Raw genomic sequence first — 27,627 nt, 5'->3', positions numbered from 1 at the left:
AGGAATAAATCTGGATGACGTGAAATATCTATCCGCAGCTTTGAAGACAAAAAGTGTTAGTGAAAGTGAAAGTGAAACAGAGCCATTTATAAAAATCAATAGTGTCAGTGTCGGTACCCTAGTTTATATTCCATCCATTCATCAGTCTTTCAACGTCCACTGTTGGACATAAGTCTCCCCTAATTATAGTTAGTTTTATATTTAATATTAATTATTATAAGTATAATTTAGATTTAAAACTAAAATTTTACTTTTAATCGAAACCCTCAGAATCCAAAATCTTCTGAAGGTTTCGAACTTAAGGAGGGAGGAGTTATGTTGCCTCATGGTGTGAGAACGGTACCGGTAAACGCCTAATCAGCGTTCCGCGTATGTAACGCGAATCCCCTCATGCCATGGGAAACAAACGTAGTGTTTTAGTTTTAATTATTATATATTTTATTCTTTATTCTTTAGTCGATTAGAGCATGCACTTCTGCTCGGTCGATTCACTAGTTAAGTTAATTTTAAGTTAGATATAAGAACATAAAACTCTGTTCTTATTTAAATTAAAACAAATTTAAATATAACTCTCTTAGTTATTTTTAAAAGCCCACTCGCGCTCCCGTAAACATGTCTACATTGTTTTTATTTATTTATTTTTAATTATTTATTAATTAAGTTTTTTTTTTTTATATATATATGTTTCGTTCTTATTAATCATATTTCTTTGTGTTCATAGTACCACTGAATTGTTTATATTGTTTTTATTTAATTTTTACTTTTTTTTTTTATTTGTTTTATTTTTATTTTTCTCTCATTTGGTTTCTCTTTGCAACTAGCGGGTGGACTAGCAAATTTAGTAGCTAAAACGGGTTATCGTTATACTTTTTACATTTGTATTTTTTTTTATCATTATTATTATTATTTTTACCTTATTTTTTTTATTTTATTCACATTTTTGGTTATTTATTATTATTTATTTATTTATTTTATTTAACTTATTTATTACTAATATATTTTTTTATATTTATAATGGCAATCAACAGTGATACTTCCAATGATTCTTTCCTTTCCTTTTCGGCTATTTCTGATGGACTGAGCAGTAATGACAGCTTTCTAAGTATCCCCACGCTAAGTGAAACATTAGATTCAAATTTCTCAGATGTACTGAAAAATTTTAATATTATTCATTTGAACGCACAAAGTATTCCTGCACACTTCCCAGATTTCTTATCTTCTTTCAATAATAATAATGTACATGCTATTTTAGTGTCAGAGACATGGTTAAAACCATGCCTCCCTTCGGCTTCTTATTTACTACCTGGGTTTCATTTGATCCGTAACGATCGTTTAGGCCGAGTAGGAGGTGGCGTTGCCATTTATCTACGCACACACATTCCTTATAGCTTAGTAGACTTTTCCAAAAGTGACCCAAGCTCTGGACCTGAACATCTTCTTATTGAAGTCTGCTTTACTCATACTAAGATTCTTCTTGGTGTTTACTATAATCCTAACTTTGCGGTCGATTACTTTTTATCATTTGAAACCCTGTTAGAAAACTATAAACCTTCCTACGATCACACTATTATAATGGGCGACTTTAATACTTGTATGTTGAAGAAAAATCATCGTTCGTCCCGCTTAAAATCTATAGTTGATGGTGCTAACTTACATCTACTCCCCCTATCCGCTACTCATAACTTCCCTAACTGTGTTCCCTCATTACTTGATCTTATGATTGTTTCTTCTATTGACCATGTTGAGAAACATGGCCAATATCCTGCCTTAGCATTCTCTTACCATGATCTCATATATTTATCTTATAAAATTAGGCCCCCTAAAGCTAAATCAAGAATCCTTCTGCAACGTAATTTTGGTGGTATGGATTTAAATTGCTTGCGTGAGGACGCGGCTGCAATCGATTGGTCGAGTGTACTAATCTGTACTGAAGCTGATGATCAGCTGGCTCTTTTCAATTCGCACATAATAAAATTATATGATCATCATGCTCCATTGCGTCCCGTACGAATAAAACATTATCCTGCTCCTTGGCTAACAGACAAAATTAAAAAGCTGCAACACAAAAAGAATACTGCAAAAATGAAACTCAAAGAAAATCCTAATGACATCAATCGGCAAAAGTACAACAAAGCTCGCAATCGCTGTAATATGATGTGTAGAGATAACCAACGACGCCATATACACAAATCTGTAATAGAGGAAAAAGACTCATATAAAGTTTGGAATTTTTTAAAATCTATCGGAGTTGGAAAAGCGAAACAATTTATAAATCCCAATAATATCAATTTAAATGAACTTAATAGACACTTCTCTTCTTCCTGTGTTATTAATAACGCAACAAAATTATCTACTATTAACCATCTCAATGCTTTATCCACTCCTTGTGTTCCTAGTTTTTTCTTTAGTTTATTTGCAGAAAGTGATGTTAAGAAGACAATTTTAGCCACTAAATCTGATGCTGTTGGTGCTGACGGCATTAGTCGGAAAATGATCAGTCCCATCCTCGATATTTTATTACCTGTGATTACATATATATTTAATCATTCTATATCATCTAAGCAATTTCCTTCAATATGGAAAGATTCACAAATAATTCCTTTACCCAAAAAACCTAATCATGTTGATTTCTCTGATTACCGTCCTATTTCTATTCTTCCTTTCCTATCCAAAGTCCTTGAGCGCTTAATTCAGACCCAACTCACTCAGTTCCTTTACCAACATAACCTTATGAACCCTTTGCAATCCGGTTTCCGTCCTGGTCATAGTACGACAACGGCATTAGTAAAAATTACTGATGACATTCGTTCTGGCATGGAAAGGCAACAAGTCACAGTCTTGGCGTTGCTGGACTTCAGCAATGCCTTTGGCTCCGTTGACTTTGATATCATGCTGGCTACTTTAAAGTCACTTAACATATCTCCTGATGCAATTAACTGGCTTCGTGAATACCTGTACGGACGCCGGCAACGTTTGCGAATACAAGATTCGTACTCTGATTGGTCTCCTGTCGTTGCTGGTGTTCCGCAGGGTGGCGTGTTGTCTCCTTTGCTATTTTCTATGTTTATAAATACTATTTCTGGTACTATTTCTTCTCTCTACCATTTATATGCAGACGATTTGCAGATATACAATCAAGCTAAAATATCTGACTTACCTACTGCAATCAAGGACATTAACAAAAGCTTGGAGAGTATATCTTCTTGGAGTAAGTCATTTGGTCTGCATCTTAACTCAAAAAAAACTCAACTGATTTTAATTGGTAGTGCAAAACTTATTTCAAAAATAGATGTATCGACTGTACCACCAGTACTTATTAATAATGATATTATACCATTCAGCAAAACTGTAAAAGACCTTGGTATCACTCTGGATAATAATATGTCTTGGGATTCACAGGTAAGTGAGGTTAGCAGAAAGATATTTGCATCCTTAGGTTCTCTTAGACGTTTGCGTAATTTTCTTCCTATACTAACTAAGATTTCGTTAGCAAATACTCTCCTTCTACCGATTCTTGATTATGCTGACACTTGCTATCTTGACTTAAGAGAGGAGCAATTAAACAAACTTGAGCGTATTCAAAATTTATGTATTCGGTTCATATTTGGCCTTCGCAAATTTGATCACATCTCTGATTTCCGTAAAAAACTCAAGTGGCTCCCTATTCGCCTTCGCAGGAATACTCACATCCTTCATCTTCTTTACTGTATTCTGTTCAATCCAATTTCCCCTCCTTACCTTAAAGAACGTTTTGAGTTTTTGGGCGACACACATTCTCGCTCTCTTCGCTCTGGACGTAATCTTACCCTCAAAATACCTTCTAACACTTCTTCCTTCTACAGCAGTTCATTTACTGTAACTGCGTGTAGATTGTGGAACGCCCTTCCTTTAGATGTCAGAAATGCCAAAACATTTCTAACTTTCAAACGTCGTTTAAAGTTACACTTCATGTCACTTTAAGATTTAGGTTCTTTTCCTTTTTTTTTTTGATTTTTTTTTTCTGCCATTACACATTTTATTCTTACCATTTAGTTCTTATCTTTATCTATGTATGTATGTAGTAGTTATATATATATTTATTTATATGTTTGTATATTGATACGGCTATATGTATTTATGTATGATTTGTATGTGTTATGTATGGTAAATATATTCTTATTTATTTTATACCTTTAATTATATATATATATATATATATATATATATATTTTTTTTTGCACCCTACCCATTTCTTAATTTGCTATTTCCTCTGCCTTAAGGTTGCCTGGCAGAAATTGCTATTAAGCAATAAGGCCGCCTTTTGTACATTTATATAATTTTATTGTATTTTTTTTGTATCTTTTCCTGGGTGTACAATAAAGAGTTATTATTATTATTATTATTATTACTAACAGCATAAATAAACTATTAATTAACAATTTTATGTATAAATTGAAAATTAGTTTAAAAACTCAAACTGTGTATTTTTGATTAATGTTTTCTCAAAATTTAATCCCCAAAAAAATTGATCCTTTTTTTATTACCCAAATACACATTATTGTAAACAAACAATTTTAGTATTAAACATAATTTTCATTAAGTACAAATATGTGTAACTAGCTGACCTGGCGAACTTCGTACCGCCTAACAGTCATTCTTTATTTTGTATTTTTTAATACTTATTCTGCTATTCGGGATACCGGGTCGGCCAGTATATAATAATAATACTTTATTGCACTAAAAACAAAGAAACAATACAGTAACAATATTTACAAAAAGACAATAAAAAAGTGCAATGGCGGGCCTTATCACTAAAAGCACTTTCTTACATGCTTTGAAAGAAAAAAAGATAGCAGAAAGGTGTAAATAGGAATAAAAAATATGATATTATTAAATATAAATAAGTTATCTTATACACATACATACACTGATAAAAACATAACATTCCCTAATTCTTTTTTTTCCAGAGAATCTTGCCAGAGCGCCTTCTATTGTGCTAATAGTTAAACTGTCACCGTTCGATCATAGTTAAAACATACCGTTTTCTCTGTATAAAAATCAAAAACTATATTTTGCTAAAGTTTTAAAATTAATAATATTTCTCCCGAAGTAATTAATGCTTAACAAATAATAACTTGTTGAGATATGTTTTATTCGTTATCAAGATTCGTTAGTACTTACTATTTGTTGTCAATAGATCTCCAATATTAACTTCTTGAAAACGTTAAATACTTATATCTTTTGATAGACTGAAGCGATTACAATGAAATAAAAACTAAAACTTACTCTGATTTACTTGTAATTTTTATATATAAACGTTGCTTAAATTTGTTGTGTACTTTTTACGTGATACGTGTTCACATAAACAGACAAACAGACAAACAGATAAACAGATAGACAGACAAACAGACAAACAGACAAACAGACAAACAGACAAAAATTCCAAAAATGCTGGAAATGGATTCTGTTAATTGTCCTTTAACACCCTAGCTATTTTTTTTTTAAATATTTTCAATGTACAGAAATGACTTTTCTACAGATTTATTATAAGTATACTCGTAGATTGTATCTATTACTTATTCCTATAGATTAGCTTAAAATGTCGATTTCTGTTTCTTTTTTTGTCTTTTACTTTGTATTTCACCCACCAGATGAAGTTATAGATGTAAAAAAGAAAAAAGATAAAGTGATTTGTCACTAGCCCTCTCTGTCTTCGCAGAAGGTCTTTCAAAATTAATACGAAGTTGTTCGTTTAATAGTTTATGTATTGGCTTTGTCTACTAGAGCTAAGACCATTGTCAAGATTACACAAAGCTTACGTAAACCCGAAGTTTGCTTCCTAGTTCCACTAAATAAGTTCTAACACGTTATAGAAATAGTCCACGATTTATATAAATAAATAGAAAGATTGTGGGTGTTCATGTGCGTGGGAAAAGGGGGTGCCAGGTGGTCGAAGTGGGCCTTGAAAACTCCAGTTGCAGGTTTAATTCCTGATGACATTAAGAAAATTATAATTTTGTTCTTCTCATCCAAATTCTTAATATTTTGTGTTGAACGGAATTTAACATAGTGATTATTTTAATCTTGCCCTATTTGTTATTTTTAATTAACATCAATTTATTATAATAACTCCATAATAATGGACGAAAGTTGATATAGAGTGGCTAAACTCAACGCTGTTCTTTGGTTTATTACCAGGGCGAGGAAATGAAAATATAAAATAATTAATTTCCCCAAGTGGGAATCAAACCCACAATTGTCGTGTTTACAGTCAGACGCCTTGCACCACGCCATTTCAATGATAATTTTAATATAAAAATTATGAAAAATATTATTCACAGCTTCAAAATGGAATATGTTTTTGTAAGCAGATAGAGCCAAACTTTAATCGAGAGACATTGCAGAGCTAATTAAGATCAAAGAGAATTCAAAGTAAAGAAAGAATAATTTAATATTTTTCTCTAAGTTCTGTAGCGCACGCTTCAAGATGAAATTTATTTTACTTTGTATGTTATTTCGCGAGGAAGATGAAACTGAAGTTAATATACTTAGATAAATTGTTTATTGTTCAAATGATCTTTAAGTTTTATTACTTGTGAGGTGAAGTGGACCATGAAAAGTAAAATTTAGTGTTTTTTCCATTGCAATTTCGAGAAAACCCTTTAGTCATTACTAATTTTTTGAAAGAGCAGTATGCTATTGTTGCTCTAATGTCTTCTACAGCGTCACCGGACTTGGGGGGGGACGATCTAGACCTTAGGCTACCAACATTTCAAATTCAAATTCAAATTCAAAATATTCTTTATTCAAATAGGCAATTATTATAAGCACTTTTGAATCGTCGAATAATTAAAAATTAATGTCGTAACAAAAAGTCGAATAATTTAATATTAAAAATTTGAGAAAATAGTGTGGTAAGAGAGTCTGTGAGAGTCGTACTATGACTTGCGAATTCTTTAAGGAGTATGCTGAACTCGCAACAGTTAAATGCATACTTGCGTTACCACCTATAAATAGTTGGGTGGAAAGGACCGAGTGAGCAGAAAGAGTTGAAATGAACTCGCCCTCAGTTCTAGGGAGCTGAGCGAAGTAATTACAAAATACAGAACTCTTTGTTGGTGTAAAAGTAAACCTATTTTATTTGACAAGGTGTCTGTTTCGATTAAGCATTATCCACTCTTTTTATTGCACGATGGAAACCGGGCTTTACATATAGCTCACATAGAGGCAAAGTTAATACTAGATTAGTGGATATGTTTATATTGTCTATTGGGAGAACGTGTTAAGCAACACACCTTCTCCTTAGAAATCTCCGCTTTCCGAATTAGAGATATAACGTATTTAGTGGTGGAGTTCAACTCGTCGCCTTGTCTCCAAGACTAAATTAAAATAATCCATTTCCCTGAGAGGAAATAAAACATATAAATTTATATTGGAAAGAATTCTTTCTCTTTTAAAAAGCCATTTTCATATTTAACCAATAGGCAGATTTACATAATTATATGTAACGCTTTCTCGGTAAAAGTATCAAAAGCGTCGAAAAGTCGATGCTCATTCTAATCTTCTGAAAAAAATTGTATCGAAATTTCATCAATCTTTTTTTTACAAAAGTACTTGTCATGTTTTCATATGTGATTTTAGTTTTAACGTCGCGATTGTGACGTATTACAATGTATATGGAATAGTGTATGAAGGTTGTGCAGTCGATTCTCGATCCCCACTAGAATAAATAAAATATTTTAGTTTAAATTTATAATTTAATTTCTTCACTCTTCTGTCTAGGCAAAGCGCGGCGATGAGTTTCGCCACTAATACGCAATACCTCATATAGGCATATAGGCGTAACTTGCATGCTCTCACTCTCCTTTATGGCATCCTTTTCAATCCTGTTACTCCATCATACCTCAAGGAGCGCTTTAAGTTTCTGGGGTCAGATATCCTACATTCCCAAAACCTCCGTTCCCGCCATAACCATATCCTTGAAATTCCTTTACGCCGCACCAAATGCTATAGTGACTCTTTTACTGTTAAAACAGTAAAACTATGGAATGAGCTGCCACTGGAAGTAAACCACACAATGTATGTATGTATATGTGTGTGTGTATGTATTTATTTATGTATGTATGTTATGTTTGTTTATATATATGTATATATAAAGCTATTTGGTATTCGCTATTTATGTATTGGTTTATATATATCGTAGTACTTTTTGCACCTTTCTGCTTTCTTTACTAAATTTAATCCTTTCGTTTTTCTTTTGGTTGCCTGTAAGAAATCGCTTTTAGTGATAAGGCCGCCATTGCACTGTTAATCATATTTATCATGTACTGTATTTTATTCCCTTCTTATTTGTGCAATAAAGTGTTATATTATTATTATTATTATTATTATTACCTCCAGAATTTGGTGGAAAGTGCGGAATGGAGTGTCTTAACACTAGGTTCCATCTGCCTACTTTGCTCTGTGCGGAATACAGTGCGAAGCTGATTTGATTAGATTTTTTAAATTGTCTTTAGTTCGTTCGTTCGTTGATTTCGTTCCCGCTGTTTCTTTCATAAAGTAAATTAAGAACAAAAATATTGCAAGCATATATAGTAATAATATATATATTAACAGCATATCTAGAATATGGTTTACACACACGTATTAGTATTACGTTATTAAAAACACAATAAAGTAATATTTGATAGGTTCAACGTGACATTGGCGAAGTGATTAGTGCTGAACTGGCACGCTCGGATCGCCATAATTAAAGAACAACAACCACAACAATATTTGATAAATCAGAGTTACATTTTTATTGTTAGAATATTTATCTGTATTAGAAAGGTACTTTACCCTAGAGTACTGGATTATTACACATATGCACATAAATTGTACGTTGTATGTACACAACAGCATGGCACATATTATACATAATATATAGAATCGAAATAAGCTCACGTCGGCCTCAGGGGCCTCGTGGCGCAGGGGCAGCGTGCGACTGTAAACGCGACGGTTGTGGATTCGATTCCCACTTGGAGTAATGACATATTTAATATTTTAATTTGCTAGCGCTGATAACGAGGCAAGAGAACTTTCGTCAATTTACACGCAATATCTCGAGAATTCGGTGGAAAATCAGATACGGAGTGTTTTAACACTAGATTCCCTGGTTCCCTTTGCCTCCTGATGTACATACGGGATACAAGCTACAAAAAAAAAGGAAATAAGCTTACGTGACGCCGTAACCAGGAACTACATATACTCGTATAACAATACACGATGAAATATTCTTCAGTTTCTTAGCATTCGCATATTTTCACGCGTGACATTCATTTCTATGATGTATGGAGCTTCTATATGCAAATGGCGTTATGAATATTAATTAAACAAAGCCTATGAAACTCTTACATCACTGCTTATCAGTCACACACATTCCTTATACAACAAACGTTGTGTAAAATATTGTCGCTAGGTTTTAAGGGAAATTGGATTCTTGACAATTGCTGTTGAGATAAGAAGGGCTTGTGGGCTGTCATCTTGTCGTGGTGGTGGAAGTGTGTGATTGTTTGAAGGTTGTGGGTTCGATTACCATTTTGGAGATTGCGGCGTTTTCATGTTTTTTTTTAATATAGCACGGTTGTTAGAGTGAAGCTAGTGTTGTGACACATTTTCTGGTGAGTTGAACGGCAGAGTTTAACGCTGCGTTTTGTCTAGAAGATTGGTCGTTGATTACAAAAGAAAGTTGATGTAGATTCATAAAAACAGAGCTTAAATTACACTAAAGGTATAAATATCTTATTATCTTAGGCATATTACACGTACAACACAAAAAAACCAAACCATTCACAAATTCCATAGAAAACGACAAAATAAGCAACGACAACACATATTTATATAATAATTCCAGTTATTACTTCCTTACGCATAATCAGATATACGTCAAAGAAAATTACAGGTTTGCCTATTCCTTTAAGATAGCTGCTATAAGCGTTTCCCCGGTAAATGTGATGATGCCGTTCCATTACGCATCAGTTACAATTCGTTCCAAGTCACGCGATGTTGGCATTATCAAGCTTACTGTTTTCTATTTACATCATTTTTTTTCTTTTTTTTCTTTCTTCCTTTTTTTTCTTTCATAAGTAAGTGGATTATGGAAGCTTATTATTGGCTCGTTTAACTAGTTGTTAGATTTGGTAAAGCTTATGTAATCATAATATGTTATTCGTTTTGTTGGAAATGATTGGTTGGGATTGTTTTGATTATTGGTTATGTGTTTGACGCTACATCAGGGTAAAAGAAGGGTAAACAGATGGAACCAAGTGTTACCCCATGCCATTTCCCAATTTTTGCGATTTTCAAGCTAAAAGAGGAAAGAGACCAGAGCTGGACGAGGAAACTTTTCATTTCGTCATCCAGCTCTGGTAATGAGTTTTACAGTTAAGGTAGTAAGCACTGAGACCTTACATATAAAAAACAGAGAATAATTAATATCTAGACACTACGAAGCCTACATGTATATAAGTTAAAATTATTTGTGATAATCCTGTTATAATATAAAATCCATCCAATAAAGCACTAATCCCTTTACAAAATGTACAATATGACTGGTGGCTAATTATATTTTACAGGCGTCAGATTTTTAATTAGCGATAATGAATTAAAATTGTTTTGCATTCATTATATATTAATTTTAAAAATACGTATTAAAACGCGCTGTTCGGTCCCGTTATTTTTTATAAATTACAAGCATCTCTCTAGCTTGAAAGGCAAAATTATTATATGTTCCATCTAATTCTTTTGAATAATGCTTACGAGTAAGTTTTAATTCTTTCTTCTCATTACGGAAAGCAAAAAGTATCGCATCTTGCACTTGTGCCTTTGCACCTGGAATCACGTATTCCGGTACTATCATCATCATAAACATCAGCCTGTTCTCGTCCACTGCTACGCGTAGGCCTTTCCAATGACACGACACTGAGCTTGATCTTCAACTCTTCGCATCCTGCCGTTGCCAGCCACTTAACCCTCGTATATATATGAGGAGATTTAATTAATTAAAGTTATAAGCATTAAATTATAAACGTAACGTAACTTAAAGTTTTATTACTATAATAATATAACAAAAACTTAAAGTTATAAATGTAAATTCCACCATTCAACATTTACTTCCCGTTTTGTAATAATTTTATTATAAAAAGGTTAACTAAATAAAGTTTTGTTCTTTCGTCAGTTTTTTCGGTTTTGTTCGTTCGAGCATTTCTAAACTATTTAGGTTCACTAACATTTGCTTTGTAAAGTACATCTCGTGAGTGGGCCTGAGGCATCGCAGCATGCAGCTGGAATCTTGCGAAATGCCTCACGTGCAAGTTACATGCCAATAATACTGGTAGTAACCCAATTGCTTGGAGTTGGTATAGATAAACTCTGTTTATTGTTTATATTTTGGTAAGCAAATATATGAAAATCTTGAAATAATGCTGTAGTTGGACAATGTTTAAGTGTAAAATTGATGGTTGTGAATTCGACCCCAATTGGTTTAAAATATTTTGGCACACGTTTAAAATATTTTCATTTTCTCGTTCTGGTAACGAGGGAACACGCTACTCAACACGCTATGCCTCAAGCATTTGACAACAAGTGGGGAACGGCTTGTCTTAACACCAGGTTCAAAAGTTCCATCTACCTGCCCTACCATGTGCGAAATACTGAGTGAACAAGGTAAGTAGAGGAAACCTCGTGTTCCAGTTCTCCGTATAATGTTCAATTTTCCAGACATTGTATATTGAACGACGGAACTGAACGCCGCGTACTGTCTACATTATCTACTTACAAAATCAACCCAACCTTATTAAATCCATAAAAGCATTGTGAAACAAATATTAATTATGATTACAATATATCAAAATATTTGCCAAATAATTAATAATATAGCTACAGTTTTCATAATATATTATTTCATGATATTCAAAGGTATATTTACTTTTACGTCAAGTGTTTGCACAAAATATTGCAGCATTGTACTCGACAATCAGTCAATGATTTGATTGGGCTCTATTAGTGACACAGTTTATTTGTTCGTGAAAATTCGTTATGCAAATTAAGAGAAAAATAAAAAACCTATAGTGTCCATCCATGGCTTTGAGAGCGCGTTTTTATTAAAAGGATTTTTGTATATTGAAAAATGGCTAGAATTTTTGCAGCTTTTCAGCATAAAGATATGTAATTCACACGTGTAGAATTAATTTTGATTGGAAGTATAGAACGAAATATTTTTTTTGTTGAAAAATTTTTAAAAAATATAAAAAAAATATATATGTAAAAACGGGTTTATGTATTTTCTTAAATTTTCGTTTCGGTCACTTTTGCTCAATTAAAAAAAATGTAAACGCGAGGGGTGTGGATTCGATTCTCACATGAGGGAGAGAACTACCCACTAAGTTCCCTCTGCCTATCGTCCTATATGAGAAACACAGGTTGATGCAAAAAAAAAATAGATTGTATAAGTTTTTGTATAATTGGTTGGTCATCGTGGTGCTTGACAACGTAACTGTAAAATCGATAATTGCGAGTTCGATTTCTCGATTAATTATTTTTAATTCCTTTATTTTCTATCGTAACAACGCTTCAAAACAAAACTTAATTGGCTTGACATGGAAAATATTGTTTTAGACCATTACCATTGGATAAAAAAAATTGTGCAGTTATAAAAGTTGTTATTCTGATCAATTAAAGGTTATGCCCTGCGGCGCGCGTGTTTTGTTTTAAGTCTAATTTGTTATTTTACTTTAGCCTTCAAATTATTCTTTTTATCGAATAACTAAAATAAAAATATTGTATTATATATTTTTTCAGCTTTTCGCTGTACTGCTGCCTACCTTGCAGGCAGAGAGAGCTCAGTGTTAAAACACTCCGTTCACCACTTTCCGCCGAATTCTCGAGCGTCTTGCCTCGTTGCTAGTGGGAGAAAATGTAAATATAATATGTGTATTTCCCGAATGGGAATGGAATCCACAACCTGGTGGTTCCTGGTGGACCATTGTGGAAACCACAAATTACACTTGAGTCGTTGATATGTGGCTGGGCTTTTTCTATAGCGAGAAAATGAAAAAACTTGCCCCGATTGGAGATAGAACCCGCAGCCATCGTTTATACCGTTAGCCGGCCACGACGGCCTTTACAGTGAATAAATAAAATATACATAATAACTCCCAGGGCAACGTTGATTTAATACGATCACAAAATTAATATAAACGTTTGACAAAATAAATGAAAAGTACTTAACTGCGTTAAAATTTTCTTTATATATATTTCTTAGTATTAATTATTTCTTAGTACAAAATAATATTCTTATAATAATTAATTTGAAATGGGTTAAACGATAACAATATTGCCTTTGGAACTCTTAAAAGTGTATACACAAGAGGTTTTGAGGATACAATTAAAATGTATATTGTAATTTTGTACGATGCCTAACTACTAAACCTTTGATATTTTCTGTACTTATATTTACTTGTATATGTTATAATATACATAAAGTGCTTTTTTTCAGCTTCACGCTGTATCTCGAAAGGCAGAGGGAATGTAGTGTCAAAACACTCCGTTCTTCACTTTCCGCGGAATGTTTGAGGCATTGGATTAAATTCAAACATGATTTTGCTAGAAAATGTAATAAAAATAAACCACAAAAATGTGGGTAGGTATATAAATTTGGTGAGAACTATCGTTATAAAAGTTTGTTTCAGCCGCGTTTGAAATGTTTTCACGGTTATCTCGCCGGGTTCGAAGTTTGACGCCCGCCCTAATATGCTTAAGTGAAGGATGTGGCCCTAGACAATTGCTCCAATATAAAAATGTTATAATATGATGTTTTACTTATGTATAAGACAGATCGGTACACCTTATGTGTTGTTTTGGAAGTTTTGACGTTTGTTTTTCTTTATTTTCACGCATTTCTCTCATTATTGGGGGGTAATATTTTTATTAGCTTTTACTGTATTCTGCATATAGCATGTGCAGACTGCAGGTAGTGGGGGAAGAAGTGTCTCAACACTATGTTCCCTCTGCCTACCTTGTGGTGTGAAGCTGAAAAAAATAAAAGTGTAAAAATCAAGAACAATTTGTATTTCCAATCTCTATCGTTTCACGTATATTGCCTTAAGTTAAAGGATCTAGGACTATGATGTCATCAAAGCGTAGTTGGAACGCGTGTAATTGCTTATAGTCGTTATTAGTTTGTATCGTCTAGTCTAGTTGTAGTTTCATTGTGTAAGTCTTCACCTGATAATATTAATATGTTGACTGTAAACGCAAAAGGTTGTGAGTTCAATTCTCATTTGAGGAAATAAAATATTTAATATTCTTATTTCCTCGCTCTGGTAACGCTAAAAGCGCAAAAGCGTGAGCAGAATGTTTAATCACTATAATGTTTTTGTAGATATGTTGTCCACAAAATTAAAGAAAAACAATCTCTTACGTAATGTTACTATTATAAAGACTGTTCATTTTAAATTAACTAACATATTTATTCTGATGTTTTCAACCCCAATAAAATATGGTAAAGAGCTTCAGATTTTTTCAAAAGACTATTTTCAAGTATACGAAAGAATAAATCTATTCAACTTTTGAACCTTATAAAAGATCTTATTACAATTTAAATCATCCATCTTATCAAGATTAAAGGTCAGAGAAATTTGTAAGAAACCAATATAATATGAATTGAGAATAATCGATGCGATGAATTCTTTTCATGATACTACAAAAACTTAAAATATATTTTTTTAAATAAAATTAAAGAAATTGCTAGTTAAATTAGTTGAAATGCAAGCTTTATTGATAAAAGGGTCATTACTGTAATAATAGTTTGTTCTCGGGTAGTACTCTATAGGTTTTGATTACGCGGTGAATTTTATCCTACGAGGATTCCGTTTCTTCCTTTTGAGGAACGGAACCCTAAAGCAAGACGCAGTTAAAAAAAAATCTTCCAACTTTTAAAATTTGTTTATAATAAAATAACAGTAAAAAAGTGAAATTTACAAAATTGTAACTTAATAGCCCGGTTAAGGATTAGTTTAAGGTAAAGCATTTTGTTTCGAGATCTCAGTCGTTTATCAAGTCGACGGTTGACGGAATACTTACATTTATCTTCGGTTCATTGGACATATTGCGGTGTTTTTGTAAGAAAGGGCTAAAGAATGCACTAAAAGTTTAGCAGATATTTTTATTTTTGTTCAGAAATCCTATTTCTTTATATGAGTGTCCTGTACCCAGTTGTTTTTTGGGTATAAAAATTCATATGTATATACTTTCAATTTAAGAAGCCAGTGTCTCTTCTCGCTTTTCTACTAGCTACTCACGCGATGCCTCTAGACTTCGGTGGAAAGTGGGAGCGCAGTGTTTTAACACTAGGGTCCCTCTACCCACCCTGATATATGCGGGATATAGCGAGAACTAATAATTTCTAAAAAAAATGTTATATTTTATCTATTTCTTTGAAGCGTCTTACTTTATTCATCTTAATGTATATAAAAACTTCGTTACTTGTTAAGAAATTTACTTATTTTCTTTAATTGGCTTAGTTTTAGCCGAGTCAGACCGGCGAATGCTAACAGCATGCTAATGACTACAGTCTTTGTTCTGTTTCAAAAAACTATTATCATCTTGTTCTTATTAGAGATTTTAGCTAAAGCTAAAAAAAACATTTAATTACTCCTAAAAAACATTTATTTAATACAGTAGGCAGAGGGAAGAGGAATTCCGGGGACATTGCGTGTAGCTTTTACGCTGCTCTAGCACCAGAATGAAAAAAAATATATTTTCATTTCCTCGGAAGGGAATCGAATACAAACCTTTCGCGTTTACAGTCACACTCTAGTACCTTTGCGCCAAAACTGGCCTCTTAATGTTCTCCTAAATTATATATTCTGTAATATTTTGAATTAAATTTATATTTGGCACTGATATTAAATTTATGAAATAATGCCTTACTAATGTTGGCAATTATAAAAAATCAATATGGCCAAACGTTAAAAAAAATTGAACAGCTTAAATTTTCGTGAGTTATCACTTTAAAAGGAAAAATAGAAAAATAGAAATAGATTTTCTTTAATACAAGTTTAAGTTAAAATTCTTATTTTCGGTCACTGCGGTTGCTGCATTCACTTGAAAGAATGCATGAAAATTCTTCGAGTATCACATTGAACGCTACATGTTTTAGATTCGATATATTTTGTGTTTTATTTGCACATTTACAGTTCGATATTAAAATTCCAGTGACATTACTCTTTATCTGGGCATTATTTACAAGCAGAGTTCTGGAGGCATTGCGTGATGATTGGCGGAATTCAACACCGCGCTTTGCCTCCACACTAGACCAAAAAAATGGTAACATTAAATACTCAATTTCCTCGAGTGGGGATCGAACCCACAACCAGTTCCGTTTACATTCATAAAACATTAAAAAAATAAAAAATATATATTGATATACTCTTACAATTATGTGCTATATAAATACAAGTGTAAATATTAGCTCGTTTTTGAAATTGTATACAATTTTAACATCGTTTTGTTTAATAATAACAACAATAACAACAAAAATATTTTAAATTCCATGTTCTCGGTATTTACAAAATGTTGTTTGAGCGATTTTTAATCAGGACGGCAGTATAGCTTTACATATCTTTCCTTTGCAGTGTCCAGTAATAAAGAGTGACTTTTCATTTTCAAAGAGCTAAATGAAGATAGGAAATAAAACAGATTTTCAATTAAAGTTGAATTAGATACCGAATAGTCTTTGTCAATTATTTTTATTGCCTTTACATTTTTACTCATAAGTCTTTATAATATTACTAGCGGCCCGCTCGCGGTTACACCCGCGTGAACTACGTTATTATTAATTTCTGTCTCCATGACTACGTCCTAGTGACGTCTATGAAAAATTTGAGACTCCTAGCATTTGTAGTAACGAAGTTTTATACAAACTTTCGACCCCAAGAACAACCCCTTAAAAGTCGAATATTGCAAATTTCCGTCTTAGCGAGCACCGTACCGTACCGTACCGCACGTCCTATAAGTAACTCCTGTGTAAAATTTTAGATTCCTAGCACATGTAGTTTCTGAGATTTCGTGATGAGTGAGTGACCTTTCTTTTTTATATATATAGATAACTAGTGGGCCCGGACGCGGCTACGCCCGCGAAAATATAAGCCTAAATAATTAAAATAAGTTAAAAAATAATAATAAGTGGAGATTTATTATTAGAAAAAATATCTGGGTAACCGAAGTGAACAAACAAAAGAAGAAAAAGTAACTAAAGGAAATTCTTAATATTAGAAAAAGTACCTAAAGTTTGCCGTGCGCGCGTACTAAACATTTTTCTATATTAAATAATTATTAATTTTTGCGAACATTATTAAATAAAATCTCAAATGATTATAATTACGATATTTTAAGTGTATAACATCGGTATAGATAACCGAACTGAGATAAATTAATTATAAGCAGCAAATCATTACATAAAAAATAATAGTAATTCGAAAATATATAAAAATTTACATCTGCCCGTTCGCGTCGATCATACTATACCACTCGCAGGCTAGGTCATTTGGAATCGGTGACATCTTAATTATTTATTAGAATGTTATACAGTAAACTATAATTTCCATCTAGATGAAATGCTAAAAGTGACTATTATATTTATTTTCATAAGGATGAATATCAAATTATAGAAATCATCTAATTTTTGTTAATGTATACAAATCTATATCGGCGCGCGTCATGTACGCGTTAAGCAAACTCACTTTGGGTGACATTTTCTTAAAACAACAAACTTTGCAAGCCGTTGCTTAGCAACGCGTATCGACGTTTGTTATTAACATGGCGGAATAAATTGCTTGTCAAATTAATTATTTTAATATATTGGTATATATCAAAAATATTACAAATATGAGAAAAAAAAGTATCCTATGTTCATCCCGGGACCCTCAAGTATCTCTATATGAGTATTTTATCACAATTAAATTAGCGGTTTGGCCCTGATTGCGTAAAAGACAGACAGACAGACAGACAGACAGAGTTACTTTCGAATTTATAATATAGGTATGGATACACGTTTTTGGTCGCCACGCTTTATCTTGCGTACAGCAGCTTAGGCTAAAAGATACTCTACTTTCTGTTTTCCCCTGAATTAGAGACATTGGATGCTTTGTGGATCGTCACTCGTATCTTATATAGAGAAAAACTTTTGTCTAAAAGGAAATTATGATAATATATGATATAAAATTGGGTAACACCCAAGGTATTGAATTTTCATATTAGAACTCGCTATCAGTGTGTTAGACATATCTTACTAATATTATAAATGTGAATATAAGTTTGTTTATTACGCTTTTACGCCAAACCTACTCAACCGATTACCATTACACCTTGTACACTTATCAGTAGAGATATTACAAAGGGCATTTTATTGAAAAAAAAAAGGTTTAAAAAAATATCATTTGGCTAAAATATAAGAATAAGTTTAAGAGAGTAAAGCCGCGTGTAAGTCTCTAGTATTATATAATAAAAAAAACGAACGTATTTCAGCTTATTAAATAAATAAAAGCGTAGTTTAAGCGGGCGCTTCGCTAGTAACTTATATAATTTTGTTCTTTAGATGGGTTGATTGGTGTGAAGATGGAGGGCGAAAGAGAAATAATTTCTGAAACGCAAATATAATTATTATATTTACATAAAGTGGAATGTACAAAATAAAAAACAATGAGATTACAATTATTGCTGTACTCAGGTTTTGTATATTAATTGGAAGTTACTAAACCTGTATAATTATAGCTATTTATACTAATATGTATGTACTCTATACCTTACTGGTATATAGAGCAAAAGACTAAAAAAAATGTCATTTTGTTGTTGAAGCAATAAATATTTATTTGTATAATTAATTATCCAAACAATTTGTAATCAGTCAGTTGAAACATTGTTTTACATATATAATATTATATATTAGATATAATGGCGGGTATGAAAATTTCCATTACATGAAATTGAACCTACGACCACTGTCACTATGCAATATAACCTCTGTTTCTATACTATTTCATATAATTCTACAGTTAAAACGTTCCGAGTCACTTCTCTTTGAAACAAGTAAGTATTTGTGTTGTCCATTTTCTCAACAAGCGGTCTCGCCAACATTTCCCTTTCTTAATTAGTTTTGAATTACGTGATGATTGCGCTGTTAATTTGCTAATTTAAGCACAAACCAATAAACAAAATGGTTTTATTTTCCAGAAATGTTTAACGATGGATTATTTATTTTTAGTTTAAGTATTAAGTAGTATTTAAGTTTATTTTTAGTCTATAATTTATAAGTTAATACAATATTTATTCGCCTAACACCGAGTGAGTAATAGGTTCAAATTTTGTTCAAGGGAATGACTGAATGAATCTAGTAAGTGTGTGAGTAATCTTAACATATGCACAAACGTGAGATTAGTCATTACCCCAGAGCCGAACCAAGCCAGATCTTCCTATTTCATAAAGCTGAATTATAAAGACGTATACGAATTTCAATGTATCTAGGTAAGAAAGTATGCCTAAGAGAAATCCCACCACTTTTAAATTCTATACATTTTCAACAACATACATACGCTAAACCATAACATAGGCTTTGAACCCAAAACCTACTCACAACTAGCAAAATCATCCAAATACACAATTACAGCAGATATATAATAAACTAAAAAGCTGTAAAGTATAATTTCTAATCATCTAATTGAACAAGAAAAAAAAACAAAGCAGAAGGAACCACGAAAGCTACTGTAAAAAATAATATTATACCTTTTTAAAACAACACTTTCTCATCCTTAGAGTTTACTTTTACATTACTTAATGCTCACGAGACTGACACCTCATCCGTCAACATTTGTCACTGCTTGGTCTCTTAACAATAATTAGTGATCGAGGAAAGGATATAAAAAATATGTGTTCTACAATTACTTTAAGTTTGTAAATATTGCTTTTTTTTTACTCCGCCCCCCACTTTCCACTCACTTCTGGAGGTTTTGTTTATTAAGTGGCGGAATACAACGCCGCACTTTCCCTTCTAAGGGAAATAATGATAATATTAAATATTTATTTACCTCGAGTGGGAATCGAACCCATAACATGAGACGTTTACAGTCACACGCTTGTGCTCCTGCGACACGACTGGCCTCATAAAATAGTCTTACAGTATCAAATTCAGATCAGGAGAATTTCTGTGATAAAAATTGCTACCAAATATATTATTTTAAATGAAAGATAGTTGTTTAGATCCTCTAGATTTTATCAGCGGTTTGCTCCCTGGTTAAATGGAAATAACTAAGAGTTGCATATGATGCATAAAAATATTTTGAGTGCCCGAAGTATCTGACCCAGAAAGGCTTGCTCAATAAATGAACTATCCAACGCGGGAATATGTTTTTAAATTGAACAAGTATGCGACTGTAAAACTGTAGTTAGGGTTCGACTCCCATTTGGGGGAATGTTAAGTTTTATTTTTTTATTTTCTCACCCTGGTCACCGGTTCCGAAAGTTAACACGCAATGCCTCAAAATTCAGCGTAATGGGAAGAACGGAAATATCTTAATGAGATCAGAGTATCCTGACACAAGGTTCCTGGGTTCCCTCTGCCTACCTTGCTATGTGAAGGATACAGCGTGAAACAAAAAAAAGAGAAAAAGAAAAAAGTAATTACTGAAAATAGCGGGTTCAACCAAACAAAATTAGTATTAGCATATTAGTTAAGTTTTTGAGTATATTTTAATATTCCTATTTATTATGTAAATTTATTAAATATACGCTTACGACATTTTATACAAATTCGTCTTAAACAACACACGGATTACGCTTTGCTTAATCAAAGTGTATACACTTAAGAATTTAAAATCCTGTTTTACTACTGTTTTGCAAGTTCCTGTTGAACTCAATATAAAAGATGTAAAATATAATACAACGTTGAATATTTCTAAGCTTGAAACTTTTTCCATTAAGATTATATAATACTAAAACAAAGTAAACGACAGAGACAGCATATTTGTCAGATATAGAAAATTAAATTTAAAGTTTTCTTTCGAATCAGTTTTTTTATTGTTCCATTCTTTATATGGTATTTGAGGTGGCAAGGAGAATGTAGTGTCTTTACAGTCTGTTCTACTTCCTACTTAAAAAATTGAGACATTGTGTGTAAGTGGTGGGAATCAAAACTTTGATTTCTACGCGGGGAAATTTAAATTAATTGATTCCCCCGAGTGAGGATTGAACTTACAATCTTCGAATTTACAGTCGGACGCTGTCTCACAGGGTCACAATAGCCTCTATAACTTAATTTAGGTATACTTTTTTAACTTCACGCTATATTCCGCACATAGCACGGTAAATAGTGGGAACCTGGGAACCTTGTATTAAGATACTCCGTTCCCATTAGGATATCCGTTCCCCATTCCCTAATTTTCAACTAAACAAGTACTTTATGCTTACTAAAGCATCTAATGCAGAAAATTTTGTATCTTTATTTTATTTTCACACCCTCTATTTTCGTTGGTTAAGGAGTTAGGAGCTGTCTTTGAATAATTGAGTATTTGAGTTATGAGAATCCTAAGTACAATTGTGTGTTGCGGTTCCTGTGTGATTTGATGTGAAAGACTTAATCATTTCTTAAATTCTTGTTCTTTTTCGTACTATTCAGATTTTTTTATAGCTTAATCCTATATGCCGCATATACAGGGGAAGGCCGGAGACCAGCTAGTGGAAGTTCCTCAGTTGTTGTTGAGTGGTGGAATTTAACATCGCACTTTGTAATGTAGCTAGAGCAAGGAAATGAACACAATTCATTCCCCCGAGTGGGAATCAAACCCATATCGTGGCGTTTGTTGTTGCTATTGTTATTGTGCTGGCGCGACGACCTCAAGTTACGAGTACATGTATTACAATATAATTTTAGTTTTAATAGCTTATTTAATTACTTATAATCTTAGTAAAAATAGTTAAAAATATTATATTTCCACCGAACTCTTGAGATATTGCATGTTGAATGGCGGAACTAACACCGTTAACCTCACCTAATTAACTAGAAAAACATTGAAAATGAAAATATCAAAAATTTCAATCCCCAAATGGGAATCGAATCCACAACCGTTGCATTCACAATCACACACCAGTGCCCCTGCATCACGATGGCCCTAATATATATCTATTATGTAAATTAATATCAAATTTATATGTTATTTTTTAATCAATTTTCTACACAAGAATATACGAACCACTCTACAATTAATTGTACTGTTTGCGCTTATTATACTTGTACTTGCGACTCTAACAATGACACTTATTAAAGACAAATTTAATTACTAGCAGGAAACTGCAGGAGTCTAGTATGTCTCTATATAACTAATAAAGGCTTTGACGTTATATTACTTCATTGTTAATATTATGAGTGAAAAATAAATAGTTCATTGTTCTATTTCATAGATATATGTTATTTAAATGTTTTCTTTGTTTGAGCGCGGCGTTAAGCTCCACCACTCAAGACGTAACGTTTTGGCGTTATCAGGCGGAATGAGAATGTAGTATCTTAGCACTAGGTTCCCTCTATGCTGCTAAGAGGGAAAAAGTATGAAGGTATATCTTTTCTTTTCTTTCTCTTACTTAGAGACATCGCACCTAGGACTAAGCAAAGAATCGTTGCATATAGTTTAGTTTTAAATACCTAAACTATAAATATTAATATAAACGATCACGCTATAGATATACATACAAGTTATTTAGCTGTTTTATTTATTTAAATATCAGCCTCGATAGCCTCAGCCACGACTGGCCATGGCGCATGCGCAAGAAGTATGACTGTATATGGGACTGGTTGTAGGTTCGATCCCCACTTAAAGAAATGAAACTACTTAAATTTATATTTTCATTTCTTCGTTCTGTTGTCGAGGCAAAGTACGGCGTTTAGTTTCCAAACTCAACACGTAATTCCTCCAGAATTCGGCGGAAAATGGTGAACGAAATGTCTCAATACTAGATTCTTCCCTCTGCTCTGCTGTGTGCAGGATACAACGTGAAGATAATAAAAAAAATATTATCATACATATTAGAATATGACAAAATGAAAAAAATATACATATATAACACTACTATGCTACTAACATATTAGAATTATAAATACGAGTATATTAGTCTCACATTCAGAATGCAGCTTGAAAAGAATATTTTCAAAAAAGCTATTAAATCTGATCTAGTTTTATGTATTTTGTATGTACATAACGAAAAACTAGATCACGTCACCTGTCCAGTACATTTTTTTCTTCAAATTATTAGAATATCAACGCCAAAATGCTAATTAAAGCGGGGCTACGACAGAAGGGAAATGAACACGAGCCAGGAATCACGGTCCGCTCCTATTAACTTTTATTATATACCATTTAAAAGTGTGTCATCCAAATTAGCTGGCTCTATTTGCAGAATCTCCGTTCCCGACAGCCAGGAGTTGAGGACCATACTAATTGACCCTTAACTTTAATTTATTTTGCCCTAATAAAATCTTCGAGTACTAAAGTCCTTGGATATAAGTTACAAATTCTTTTATATTCAAATTGAGTGAGGTGATATTTTTAACATTTATTGAATTAAATCAATATATATTTACTTTTTCCAGGTTCCCTGTTGCTATTCGGCTATGTGAAGGAAGTAGTGTTTATATTTCCGCCGAAATTTCAAGGTATTACGTGTGGAATGGTGAAACACAACGTCGCACAATGAATTTACTATGGAATTCCGAATTTTTTACAAAAAAAAAATATAAAAATAAATAGCAGTTAAGAAATTTTAGAATTAATTTTATGCTTAAATTACTATTTGGGATTGAGCATTTTGCTACGACACTAGACATCTCATCCTTTCTGCCTAAATGAAAATTTAATTAAATAAATTTCGATAAATTTTCATTTAGGTAGATTCTGTTAAATAATTGAATTTTAAATAATATTTTACTCTTTTTCTATGTTTTATATAAACTGGAAAGGAATAAACACTTGCTTTCCACTACACATTGTTACTCTACCTGCAAGAAGTTTATTATAAACTTGTAATGCACAGACAACCACAACGCTATTACAGACTTCGTTATTTAAAAATAAGTTCCAGCTTAACAAACCTCATTAGTTGCCTGGTATTTTTTTATATCTTTCCTTATATCTAGTATACATGCGAGTATAAAGTAAACGTAGAGAAAATAACCACTAGAGACTCTGATTTTTATTTTTTCATGTAACTTTAAACGGATTTACGTAGAATTGGCAAAGATTAATAAACAAAAATAATGTAGGCAATATGCATATAGCAGGGAAGATTTCACTTAAAGTATGTTTTCCACAATATTCGATTTCAGCTTTGTTTTTTACTATCTTTACGACTCTAATTTGCTCGTCATCCAAAGGAAATCTAATGTTAAAACACTCTATTCTCCATTTTTATCTTTTAAATGAAGAGATATATAAAAACAAATATTTTTAAACATTTTTAGGATATATATAAAGAAATATATTTCCCAGATACAGGTTTAGAGTAATTACACGGTCCGATCAGCATGTCTGTTCATCTGTTGCGGGCGTACGAGCTAGCTAATTACTGTCCCCATCGAGTTGCATGTCATTTGTTTAACATTTATACGCCAAAGCTAACTATTATTACCTTTTGTTGTTTTAATGTTGTTTTTGTTGTGCCGATGGCTACGTTGTCACAGTAAAATAGGACTAGTGGGTCATAGAATTGCCTAAGTGCGGATTCAAATCAGATTTTTTTATTTCGATTGGGTACATTTCTAAGAGGAAATATTAATAGTCGCTGGTAATATTAATATTAGATATATAGACAATTTAATTTGTATAATTAATATTACTTTTAAGACCAGCTTCACGCTGTATCCCGCATGTTGCTACATGCGGGTAGGCAGAACCAGAGGATTTTTCGAAGCACTGTGTGTTGAGTGCAAATATTTGTAAAGATAATAATTCATTCCCCCGAGTGGGGATTGAACCCACGACCGTCGCGTTACAGTCACACCCTCGTGCCCCGCGCTACGACGATCTCAATAATAAACATAATCACGATTAATATTACTATTACGTAAAAAAAAAATTGAAGTAAAATTAATTTTTAACAAAAACAAAAACCGACTTCTAACAACGAACTAAAAAGTGAAAAATAATTATATAAAGATTTTATAATTTTGAAGTCGGTGCCAAGTAAAACAAACAGGCTTAGTAATTAGATATTGTAGTAAGGGTGTTGTAGCATTAGCTTGACACCGACTTCAAAATTATAAAATCTTTATATAATTATTTTTCACTTTTTAGTTCGTTGTTAGAAGTCGGTTTTTGTTTTTGTTAAAAATTAATTTATTTTACGATTTTTAGTGATGGGTAGATCTTAAAATGATGCTTCTTGAACGAGTGGTGATGGTGGTGGTAGTGGTTGTCAACGAGTGGTTGTGATTGTCCTATGTAAAACTTCATTTAATTAGCTATTATTTTTGTGCAAAGTTACATTTTGGTATATTGACAAGAACAAACATAAAAAGTATTCGGGTGAATTCGGAATCTCCCTTTTTTGAAGTTGGTTGAAAATGAGAACATCCTCTTTTTTGAGATTGGTTGAAAAGAAATGCAACGATCAGGAATCTCACTTCTGACATCAATTTAAAAAGTTTTTGCTTGTAACTATTACAGTATAATTAATTTTTGACCAAAAAAAACAAACTTTCTCAATTTTCTCCGGATTCCATAATCGAAACCTAACCAAACTTTCAGCAAATTATTCTTGAAGTGTATCCTTTCAAATAAAAAAAGAATCATCAAAATCGGTTGGCGCGACATTGAGTTATTCGGCTATTAGTCGCGCACATGCATAATGCAAATTTAGGACTTATGTGATTTTCTCATGGATACCATTGTCAGACATGGACCAAAAAAAAATGGGACCATTCGGGAAGCTATACCTTTCAAATAAAAAAAAAATTATCAAAATCGGTCCACCCAGTTAAAAGTTATGAGGTAACAAACATAAAAAAAAAAAAAATACAGTCGAATTGATAACCTCCTTTTCTTACAGAAGTCGGTTAAAAATAACCTCAGTGGGTAGTAAGTTAAAGCGTCAGTATCACACAGAATCTACTAAATAAATATTTATATCAAAAGAACCAAAAAGATTATCTTGATTTATTTCAATAAATAAATATTAAATATACACTCGTAACTATTTATCTTCGAGCATTTCCTGCATTTTATAGAGAAGGTAAAATGAAAATTTATTACATCACAAAGTTTCAGTTAGTGTGTAAGCCTGCAAAACCAACATATAATTTCTTGATTTCATTTATTATTGACTTTGTTTATGATTATTTAATGATTATTAAATAACATAAATTATTAAGTTACATAAATTATAGAATTACACAAAGGTAGGCAAAGCGTGGCGTTGAGTTCTGCTACTCAACACGCAATGCCTCCAGAATTCTTCGGGAAGGAAATATCTTAATATAAACGGAGTGTTTTAACAATAACTTCTCAGGTTTCGTTTGCGTACCCTGTGCCCTGCTCTGAGCAGGTTGCAGCTTAAAAAAAGGGGAAATTAAAAAAATACACATAAATTACATACATAACTTCAGGTTATAAATTTAAATGATATTTTCATATCAGTTGCAAGTAATATTCGAAATTAATAAATATTTAATATTTCAATTTAATAATAATATTTAACCAATAGGCACATTTAAGCAGTTACTTTATAATATTCTCTTTCATAAAGCATAGGTAAATAACTGTCACAAGCATTTATTTCATAAAATATTAAGCTACTATTAAATATATAAATATAATATTTTCCAATAAAGGTGCCTTCGCATTTATCATATTTATGATAATCACATGTTTAAAATATGTGAAGTATGAAATGGCGATCCGGCTGCTATTTACACCTGAGCGGAGCCGCGAGACTTCAGCAAGTAAGATAACGATGTAGGGTTGTCGCTGAAGCAAATTACAGTTATAAATATTTATTTATTTTTAATTTTTATTTTAGCATCATCCTGTGTGAAGCAGAAGTTTACCACTTTGAAAATTTACCAGTTTGAAAATATTCATCATGAAAATAAAGAAAGAAAAGAACCGAAGAGGGGCAGGAAGAGACTTAGTTCACGTAAACGCATAAGGACACCCCCGGAGGTCATGTATGAAGAGGTTGATAACAGTGGGCGAGGCGAAAGAGGTATGCAGATATCGTAGCATTTGGTACTCCGTTCTTTCTGGTTAGACTCTCTGCTAGGGATAAAGAATGAAGCTAAAAAAAGAAATTTAACTTTTGCCTAAAATACTACCATATTTATAAACCTTTTGACAAGATTTTGATAGCAAAATTTACTAAAAAAGATCACATAAACAATATTCTTATTATCTATAAGCTAAACAAAAAAAAGAACTCCAAAATAAGCTATTTAAACAATAATTAAGTACTATAAATCATAGTAAATTCGAGGCCTCCGCGCGATTATTATATAATTTGTATAGAGTTACAACCCTAACGACGAACGTCGTGTACACTCAGAGGATGCGCACAGCTGTTTCCTTGGTAATATTT

General features: G+C 32.3%; 1 protein-coding gene across 1 annotated transcript; it reads left to right on the top strand.

Annotated features, from left to right (window-relative positions):
- Positions 1–1,014: 1,014 nt before the first annotated feature.
- On the top strand, positions 1,015–27,275 carry LOC146538079 (uncharacterized). The gene is made up of 3 exons (XM_085187017.1): positions 1,015–3,399; positions 26,938–26,995; positions 27,073–27,275. Exons 1-3 carry the CDS (start codon positions 1,015–1,017, stop codon positions 27,273–27,275), a joined length of 2,646 nt encoding a protein of 881 aa, XP_085043143.1.
- Positions 27,276–27,627: the final 352 nt, after the last annotated feature.

This window comes from Heliconius melpomene, chromosome 6 (genome assembly GCF_056956725.1).
Source record: "Heliconius melpomene rosina isolate 202511_hmr_F chromosome 6, ASM5695672v1, whole genome shotgun sequence".
NCBI classification, from domain to species: domain Eukaryota; kingdom Metazoa; phylum Arthropoda; class Insecta; order Lepidoptera; family Nymphalidae; genus Heliconius; species Heliconius melpomene.
The sequence above is the reverse complement of the archived record's forward strand: the minus strand, read 5'-3'. Positions and strand labels throughout refer to the sequence as shown.